We start from the raw sequence: 10989 nt of genomic DNA on the forward strand, positions 1-10989 counted from the left end.
AGAGTTAGTTGGATGGATTCATGATTTTTTAATAGCATATGAAGTACCAACATTTCAATATTAGAAAACCAACAAATTATATGTTATCTGCTATACCTGTTTAAATATTTTTAAATGAATGTAACTGTACTCCACGAACTCAATTACATAAGACATCTTGGGTATAAAGAAGGGCTTCCTGCATACATTTTGCTATATTCTTCTTTTATTTAGAATTTTCATAAGACATACCCATGAGAGTGAGAATCCTCTGGGGTACTTATTCCAGAAGATGTACAGGCTCTCATCCTATGAGACAGATGGATGTTTAAAACCAAACTCAATCTCTGTGTGATTATAAACATGCTACATATTTGTTTCAAATCTTTTCTACCTACATTATACAAAGCCATCTTTAAAAAAAACAAAGGATAAAATAAAACTCACTGCCTCATGGATTCTCTATGTTATCTCCTTTTTGGTAAAGTGGTAAAACACAACTCAGTCTAAATCCAAGTGGATTTTTGAAAATTAAACTCAGATTTTAAATGGTGGTCCCAGCAATTTAACACAAAATCCTGAATTGAAAAATTCCATTAGGGTTAATCGAATAATTTACAGGTCCTTGTGCTGTCAGAAATACCAAAAGATACCATCTACTTACCAGAAATTATAATACATACCCATTCTCTAATTTATCCCAGAGTCACTGCCCCAGTTTCCAGGTGACTTAAGACAAGAGTTCTGTGGGGCAGAGCAGTGTATCGCTGAATAGTGTAATGTCTGTCATAAGCATAAAAAACAATAGGCTCAGTTGGAGATGTTTATTGGAGATGGGGGTGAAGAGTTATATTTATTTGTGATGTGGCTTAAAGAGGAGTTGCTTTTTCAAAGTAGTTACATGAAAAGTTTTTCTTTTCTAAAGCCTAATAATACTTCATAGATAGAAAAATAGCAGTAAACACTGCTTGCCCTGTTGGGTGACCCAATAAATTGTAGCTATGTGTTATTTTTTCCTGCTTTTCATCTTACCCTTGTTTCATTGTCTTTTTCTTCTCCTACTATCCAATCAAGCCTCTCTTTAAAATATGTTATTATTTACTCAATTTATTTTCATTTTAAATATTTCCTGTCCAGCAGTTGGCCACTGCCTGTCAATATTCTCAGCTGAGAAAACTGATGCTTGAACTGCGTCCCATTGCTATCCTTATACCGAGTAGATATTAACAAACACAAGGAGCAGATTAAGTGTGTGAGTTGCTCAACAACTGGAGTCAGGTTATTATCATGGTGGAGATGTAAGCTGCTTAGCAATGTTCCCAAGTAGCCTTTTTCAAGATGACACTGACCTTTTCTTGCTGAAACATTCATATGAGCAGAAATGAATCATGAATGGGAAAAATATAAAGACAACTCTGTAGTTACGCTGACTAGGAGACAGAAATAGATAAAAGTCTTCACCCAACAAAAATAGAATATACTTTATTTTTGAAGCCCCCAAAAATGTTCATCAAAGAAGAGAATATTATGGGACATAAAATGAACATGAACAAATTTAAAAGAACTGAAACTCTACAGACTGTGTCCTCTTGTAATCATGGAATAAAACTGAAAATCAATAACATAACAAATTAAATATTTTAGAAAAATCTCTGAGTGCATGGAAATTATACTACATGATTCCAAATAATCCATGAGTCAAAAAGGAAGCCTCAAAGAAAAATGCTCAGAGGAAAATGCATAAGTTCTGAACTCTAAACCCAGCTAAACTATCATTCAAGAATAAGAAAAAATAACAATTTTTAAAGAAGACATTTTAATTTTTTTTAATATGATTGTTTAGCACTGTCTGAAAACTTTAAGTTTAGGTATAAATGTACAAAGATCATGAGATTTGGATACAACAGCAATAAAATATGCTGAAAAGAAAAACAATAAACAGTATTTAATTAAATCTAAGCAAGGGTACATATACCAATAATTATTGTAATTAAGAGAAATAAGCTGGCAATGGAAGTTAAATCATGCTGAAAAACCCTCTCCAATAGCTTGAAGCTGGAGTGACCAGGTATTTCCATTGACTACAGGTGGTACTGAAATTGGAGACTTAGTTAAATGTCTGTTTATAAGGCTGTAAAAACCTGAGTGTTCATCTTCATACTTATGTCACGTAGCTGGGCATCTTTTAGTTTACGGAGGTGGTGATTTCAAGACGCTCTGAATTTGGAAAAATAGGCAGCGCATGGTCACTAAGGGGAACATCTACACAGTAAACCACAAGGCATCCCAGCCCCTTCCTGCGGCTGGGCTCTCAGGTGCCAGCCCCCTGACCGTGGCCTCCAACCCCCAAGAGACTCTGTCCAGGGGAATCAGACGGCACCAAGGGAAATGTCACACTGGTGCTGACTGTTTCCTAGATGAATGAATCATTTGGGTCATAGTTCAGCACAACTTGGCAGTTTTTAAGACTTACTCTTGTCCAAAGACCTTCCTAACAGCAGAAATGCAAGGATTAGCTGACACATAAGAGATTTTCTAAAATAAAATACATTCATCAAACCAAAGGCAGAGTAAAAAAGCAAATGGTGAATGCAAGGAAGGAAAAGAGTATTTCAAAGGGAACTACAATTTATCAACTCAGAGAAATAAGAACATGAGAAGATATTAAATTGGCAAAAAGGATTTTGAAAATCAGAAAAATACAAACAAGTTTTTTGATTGACACAACCTATTTAAAATTATTTTTTAAAATTTATCTGTGAGGATGTCTCCAATGAGATTATCCCTTGATTTCATGGACTGAGTAAAGAATTTTGCCTTTCTTTATGGGAGTGAGCAATATCCAATCCATCCAGGACCTGAATAGAACTGAGAGACCGAGGAAGGAAGAATACATTCTGTCTGACTGTCTGGCCTACGACACTGGACACCTGCATTCTGTCTGACAGTCTGACCTATGACACTGTTCTCCTACATGCTGTGTGACAGTCTGACCTACGACACTGGTCTCCTGCACTCTGTCTGAGTGTCTAACCTATGACACTGGTCCCCTACACTCTGACTGACAGTCTGACGTATGATGCTGGTCTCCTGCACTCTGTCTGACAGTGTGACCTATGACACTGGTCTCCTACACTCTGACAGTCTGAACTACGACACTGGTCTCCTGCACTCTGTCTGACAGTGTGACCTATGACATTGGTCTCCTACACTCTGACAGTCTGACCTACGACACTGGTCTCCTGCACTCTGACTGACAGTCTGACCTATGATACTGTTCTCCTGCACTCTGTCTGACCGTCTAACCTATGACACTGGTCTCCTGCACTCTGTCTGACTGTCTAACCTATGACAGTGGTTTCCTAGACTTTGTCTGACAGTCTGACCTATGACACTGGTCTCCAGTACTCTGTCTGACAGTCTGACCTATGACACTGGTCTCCTGCACTTGGACTAGGACTTTCACCACAGGTCTATGAGGTCTCTTGCTTGTAGAAAAGAGATCATGGGACTTCTCAGCCTCCATAATTATGTGGCCGAGTTTCTTATAATAAATCTTCTCTGTCTCTCTCTCTCTCTCAGTGGATAGATAGACAGGTGATAGGTGCCACATCTATCTGTATATGAATATCTATATATAAAATATATGCCTATATATGATTATATAACTATATAGAATTTATATATCTATATTTGTATATCTATATCCATCTGATTTGTCTGTCATCTGTCTATCTATCATCTATCTATCTATCTTTTATCCATAGATCTATCCCCTATGGGTTCTGTTTCTCTGAAGAACCCTAATACAGTTGTACATCTGATATATAAACCTTTTGAATACGTTCATAAAACCCTCAAAGTGTCTATTACCAACAGACTGACTATTGTAACATAGCTTCTGTTGTTCAAGAATACTTTCTATTCATGTCAGAACACAGATGTCATAGTAACTCTTGATATCTAGGTAAGATCGATTTAAAATCACTGACCCTCCAATATTTGTGGTAGGTGCTTTTCCTTAGATTTTCGTGACTCTCAATAAATTTTTTACTCATGTGGTCACTTCTCTATTGCTTTCCCTGAAGTTGTGCAGATACCACATTTAAATATTAAGTTACCTTTCTTTCCCAACATTTTTAAAGCAAGGATTCCTCCTCTTAGTCAAAGAGAGCTGTGTGGGTTTTTGTCATAATGTCTTATTCCAATGAGATAGAATGATAGAATGGCAAATAAAGATGCACACAGATACGCTTTTTTCAATGATACATATATGTTTAAAAATTTTAATGATATGCATTACCATTAATGTTATCAGTGGTGATATCCAGCTCCATGGATTTTTCTCCCTAAGACTGACTCTCAGCCAGGACAGAGTCCCCACCCTAGACCTCTGTCTTTCTTGGTATCAGGATCATAAAACTTGGGGGCAGTAATACTTGCTTATCAAATATTGCACTTTAATAAATCATATTAATCATTGGCAAATCATTTGGCATTTTTAATGTTCTTGTTAAGAGAGAAAAACCTTAGCAACAGATTAATAAGATCTTTTTGTCACACAGTTCTATAATGTACACCCATTAAAAAATTTTAAGTAGTGTCTAATGATAACCTAAATATACATGATAAAATGGTGAATTGTTAAAAAAATATGAAGCATTCAAGTAAAATTTAGGTACAATAGAAATTAGGTACAAAGGTACAAATAAATGTACCCAACAAGGAATTCCTTCTCTACCACAGAAGTACATTGAATGACCATCTTTATTCTATCATTATAATACAATAGGAGGGAAATTGCCTTAGAAATGTATTTGAAGCAATGAACTTCTCTTAATATTAACAAAAATATGTCTGGAGAGAAGTAAGAAAGAAAATATTGTATCTTCCTTATTGCTTCTAGAGGGATATGGAATAAAAATGAGACCATGTAAAGACCAAGGTCTGATGTGAAGGTCAACTGTACACATAACTGTGATGGCAATACCTCAATACACCTCGAGGCTCTTACAGAGAACCACTAGATATATCAGTGGTGGAAGTAACCCTTCCTTCTGTTCAATGAAGTGGATATCATGATGAACCAGTTGCTCCTATGATTCCTGGTGGTATTAAACTATCCACATCCCATAGGGTTCATAGTCAGGTGTTTGAATTTAGAGTTTAAGCCCTTAATCCAGGATGTACCCTGGGTGTTGAGGACAATAGTAATGATGATGATGCTAGTTATAAAAACTAAACCAAAAATTAAATTAGTCAGAAAAGCACTCCACTTACAGTACACATTTAGTGTTTACGAAAATGAAGAAACTGAGTCACAAAAAAGTGAAGTGCTTTCCTCAAGGCTGGAAGTGGTTGTGTTGTGTTGAAATCCAACTGATTTGTGTGCTTAAACACAGAATACTACCTCTAATAATGATATGTCAAACAATAGTCTGCTCAATACAGAAAATATTTAATGACAAAAATTTTAAAAATCAACATCAATCCTTCATAGGTACTGCTAATATCATTTTATATTTAAATTTTGTTTTTTATTCCCCTAGTCATACATGCTCTTTTAAGAAATACACTGAGACATACAATGTAGCTTTGGAATAATATGTTAATTATCCACCAGGTGGCAATGGGTGATGCCAAATCCTTTCCATATTAGCCTACTAAGGTTCTAGATAGAATCTGAAAATAATCCCTTCAATTAATATACACATTTCTCCTTCCTATGGAGACAGATCATCTTGCCAAGGGATAAAGAGTCTCCTAAACAGTCACAAATATCTATGATTCCGGTAGCTGAGGAACAAGCTGCTTAACGCATAGAGTTCTGGTGAGAGTGGTGTCCTGAGAACACGCAGAGGGTGCTAAGCGGCCGGATGACAAAGGCAGAACTTCCTTCACCTCAAGGAGCAACCATCACAGACACAGAAAACTTCTTTTACTTCTTGATTTTTGATTAGTGCTTAAGACAGGAAAATATGGTACAGAGATCAGTTATCATGGCCAAGGATACATAAGCTAGACATTAACAAGAAAAGCTTCAAACACCAGATAGTTTAACTATAAGCCAATGATTTTAAGGCCTAATTCACACCTGAAACTGGTGTATAGGTATCAGGTGATTTAAAAAGCATTTAAATGTTAACAGAAAATTAAACCTTATGAAAAACAATGAGGTCAAGAGCTGAATGATCACTTCTTAGGCATGCACAAAAGTAGAAACCTGGATCGTGTCAATCAGATCTGTCAGAACACAAAGGCTGTTCACTGAGCACAACTACGGCTTCGGGACATCAATTCACACTAAGTATGGAGACAGCTTTTCAGCAGATAAGCCATCACAAACACAAGAGTAAAGATGGGATATGTTGGGAGTATGTTAACTCCTGAATTTAATAGTTAGCATATTGAAAGAACAGGATGTTACCTTATGATTCCAAATCACGTCATGTTATCCTAGAAGATCTACAGGGGAAGGAATGTGGGTTATACAGCCTTTAATTTACATAAAGGGAACAATCCATTAAACAAGCAATGATGCATACCGATTACATGCTGCAAGTTCTAAGCACTGGAAAAGCATAAATGATTACAACATGTTTACTCACATAAAGAATGCTAAGTCTGTAGAAGTGATAGCAGTTGTTTTTCCTATTATTCTTGTCATTATTGTTGCCATAATCAGTTGTAGGTAACACGGTGGATGCTCATTCTTTGCTAGGCTCCACGTGGGGAGCAGTTATTAGACTATTGCACAGATATGTTTATCTTAAATTTATAAATTAATCCCAAAAGATTCCTAAGACTACCTGACAATCCTGATATCTCTACCTTGTTCATTGCTCACCTACTCTCCAAAATGCCTTTATTCTCAAGTTTTTAACAATCCGCCCTGTTCTCACAGACAGGAGCTCTTCTTGGTTCTGATCGCACCGAGAAAACAGGAGGCACCAGACGGTAAATTGGTAATTCACTCGTGCCACGCAGGGGCTCTCTCTGCCTTCCCTCCTGCTGTGGTTAATGAGCTGGCCATGCTCACACATGAAAATTGGTTCCAAAGCTTTTGACCATTCTCAAATATCTTCCGTCTGTAAGAAATTTCCCCCTTTTTCATTCATCACCAATTTTCTCTTTGTATAGAATGCTTCCCTTAAACTTGTCTGTAATATCTCACAGCAACAAAACACATTGGAGTCATACACCCTTCTAGCTACTCCTCCATTTCTCTGCTCTCATTTATCACAAAAAGACAAACTGTATTAATTAATGTTTTATTCATCTTGTTCCCTTCCTTTCCCTCTATTTTACCCCAAATGCCCTCTGAGCATAACTCCGTTTTGACTGTTCTTACTAGGTTCCGAGCGGACTCCAGGCTGCCAAATACAATGGTCAGTTTTCAGTGCTCGCTGTGATCCAACAAGACGCTGCACCTGCTGCAGCTGATCACACTTGCCATTTTGGAGCCATTCTTACACCTGAATCTGAGAAAACACTTTGTATTACCCAATCAATCCCTATCTCTTTCTTATTTATTTTTATTTACTTATCAAAGTATAGTTTTAATCCAATATTATATTGGTTTCAGCTATACAATATAATGTTTCAACAATTATATACATTATTATTCAGCACTGTAAGTGTAGTTATGATCTCTTGCCACACAATGATATTAAATATTATTAACTATATTCCCTGTTACGTTTTTCTTCCCAATAGTAATTAATTTTATAATTGATAGTTTTTATCTCCTCATGCCCTTCACCTATCCCCCCCTTACGGTCATCACCCATTTTTTCTCGGTATCACTGACTCTATTTCTGTTCTTGTTTGTTTGTTCATTTGTTTTTTACTGTCTCACTTGCTTCCCAGTGAACAAAGCTGCCTCAGATCTCATTCTCAACCCTCTATTCTTACCTAAATGATCGCAACTCATCCTGTGCTTTTCGATCTCCCTTCAACTCTGAAGACTCCATATTTAGACCTTCAGCCCAGAACTCTAATCGGAAACCCAACTGACTTCACACAACTAACAAGCATTTCAAAAGTGTCTTTATAACAACTAAATTCTCTATTTCTCCTACTCAATATTGGCACTTGAAAAGTTTTCAAAATATCAGTAAATAGAAATGCCATTGTCACTGCTGGAGCCCAAACCATTGAGCAGTCATTCACTCTGCACTCCTCCCGGCAGCCATCTTTCCCGAGACCTGATCCTGCTGCCCGACTGCTCCCCTCAGTCCATCTTTGTCTCTCATCTTTAAAGCCTCTGAAGTTGTCTTCCTGTACTTACCTGACCTAGTTCCTAGCTCTATTCTCCACATTATAAACAGAGTGATCCTTTTAAACTGTATATTGTATCAAATTACATTTCTACAGAAAATTCTTCAAAAGCTTCCCATCTCACCCAAAACAAAACTAAAAATGTATTCAAGTAATACTGATGATGAATCATACAGACTTGGGAAATGTAAATTTTCTGTCATAGTCTTCCTCCTTCCTAGATCTCTGCTATTAAAATGACATGGCAGAAGACACGGTTATATTCTTTTATGTTAAATATTAGAGTATATTCTCTTTCACTAAATATGTTTTACTACAATATTCAATATTCATAGTTGTCTGAGTCAGTCTCACTCACTGTCGCATGTACCTTGCACTTGACAGTCACCGTTTTCAGCACGGGTGGCATGAAGGTGATCAGGGACCTGAGGATCCACTGAGACAAATCCAATAACCAGAGACAACCCACATTGTGTGGTTTAATTTCTTTGTTACTTGTGAATTGGCACTGTTTTTATTTATTGATACAAAAAAATCACAGAATTTTGGGCACTGAAATTTGGTAGCTTTGGAAGGTTTTTGATTTGTTTAACCATGAGTTAAGTGTGGAGGAGCCTGTGAAGAGTTAGTGTAAAATCTAATATCTGTTCTTCTTCATTTTTTTGAGAAACAAACGACCTAGATCAGATGAAATGTTTAACTTAATTAATAATACATTATTTTTGATAGCCAGAAAGTCTCTGCTTAAGTAATGAAACATTGTGAGTCTCCCTCAACCCCAGGAAAAAGTCACAAGCTAAGGTAAAGCATCTTAATTGCCAAATGTAAATAATCTCTGATAGCTGACCAACAGTCTCTTGTGAAACAGGGCCTATAGAGGATGTTCCTTGGAGACATTTTTCCAGGTCACTGGAGCTTTAAGCATCCCTTGTGGGTACTTTTGGAAGAGCACTGTACAAATGTCTTTCTAAATGCCCCTGTGACGTCCTTGTTTCTGAGGCTATAGATGAGAGGGTTGAGCATGGGTGTGATGATGGTGTAGAAGGCTGACACTGCCTTGTCCTTCTCAGGGGTGTGGAAAGACTGGGGAAGAACATATGTGTAGAAGGCAGCCCCATAGAAAATGCTGACCACGGTCAAGTGGGAAGAGCATGTAGTAAAGGCCTTTCTCCGGCCTTCAGGGGAGCGCATGCGGTGGACTGTTAACAAGATGAGGGAGTAGGAGGCTGCAATAACAGAGATGGGGATGAGCAGCATGATTACACAGCAGATGTACATTAGGGTTTCATACAAGGATGTGTCAGCACAGGCCAGCCTGAGAACTGCAGGGATCTCACAGAAGAAATGGTTGATGAGGCGGGAGCCACAGTAGGGGAAATTCATGGTGATGGGCGTGAGCAGCAAGCCATCCAGGGATCCACCAAACCAGGCACCAGCAGCCAGCAGAAGACACACCCTGTGGTTCATCAGGACCTGGTACCGCAGAGGGTCACACACGGCCACATAGCGGTCATAGGCCATGAGGCCCAGGAGGAAGAACTCTGTGCCGATCATGGTCAAATAGAGGAAGATCTGGATGCCACAGCCCACAAAGGAAATGGTCTTCTCCTTAGAAACCATGTCAACCAGGAGCTTTGGGACAGTGGTACAAATGAAAACAGTGTCCATCGCGGACAACTGGCTGAGCAGGAAGTACATGGGGGTGTGGAGGTGGGAGTCCACCTGAATCAAGGATATCATCACCAGATTTGCAGTTACAGCCACCACAAAAATAGCAAAAATAATTGCAAAGACCATTCCTGCAGCTTTGCTGTTTACCTGAAGCCCCAGGAGGATAAAGTCTGCTGACAAAGTTCTATTCTTCATTGACGTTGCCTATGACAGCTCCAGGGAGCAGGAAGCCACAGAGATTAAGGATGGAGAGGAAAGAAAGAACTTTCTCTGTGAGAGAAACTTGAAGTGGAGATGACACCTCAGAGGGTACTTGTCAGGATGACATATTCCAACACAGATGCTAGAGAGAAGCAGACCAAGAGACACATCCATAAATCAGTGACTGTAGACCTATTCCTCCTATTGGAGAACAACCCTTTATATATTTTGTTTATGATCATGTTTCAATGTATAGATTTTGCTAATTGCATAGTAAAGTTGGTGTTTGCTATATCTATATGAGAGTTTTAACTGTGTCTGTCCTCTGCATTCTGTCTTTCTGGCTTCCAGAATGATGTCCCATCCATACCGATGTTCCAGGTGGGGTTTGATCTAGGGTTCTTGTCCCTACAACAACAAAGTGAAGGGGCAGAAACACAGTAGTGAAGTAGAGTGACACTTTTATTCGAATCCACTCCAAGGGAGTAACAGGCTAGAGTCAAGGCAGACAAAGGCCCTCAACTTTTAGGGGAGGGTCTATTTACCATGACCTAGCCCTGCGGCACCTCTTTTGATTTGAGGTCTTTTGACGGACAGCCCGAGTTCTACACCCATTCCTCTTGGTGTCTATGTCTTCCTAAAGTGCACACAGAAATGCCCACGGAGGGGAGCAAAACAGCAATTTTATTTTAATGAGATCATGAGGAACTGTGTTTTGGGTTGTTCTTAATTTTGTTTGATCGCCCCTGTGTGGGGACCTGGCTGGGACGGGTTGGCTTGGTCGCGACAGGCAAGCAGTCATCTCCCTGCAGAGCCTTTGTGGTCTTCTCGTGGAACTCCCTGCTTGGGTAGTGTGGA

At 38.6% G+C, this 10989-nt stretch overlaps 1 protein-coding gene across 1 annotated transcript; it reads right to left on the reverse strand.

The window, feature by feature from the left end:
- Window positions 1–9165: 9165 nt before the first annotated feature.
- LOC118919981 (olfactory receptor 2T11-like) lies at window positions 9166–10125 on the reverse strand. The gene has a single exon (XM_036900413.2). The coding sequence runs from the start codon at window positions 10123–10125 to the stop codon at window positions 9166–9168; it is 960 nt and encodes a 319-aa protein (XP_036756308.2).
- Window positions 10126–10989: the final 864 nt, after the last annotated feature.

The sequence above is a fragment of the Manis pentadactyla genome, chromosome 13 (genome assembly GCF_030020395.1).
Source record: "Manis pentadactyla isolate mManPen7 chromosome 13, mManPen7.hap1, whole genome shotgun sequence".
Taxonomy (NCBI): domain Eukaryota; kingdom Metazoa; phylum Chordata; class Mammalia; order Pholidota; family Manidae; genus Manis; species Manis pentadactyla.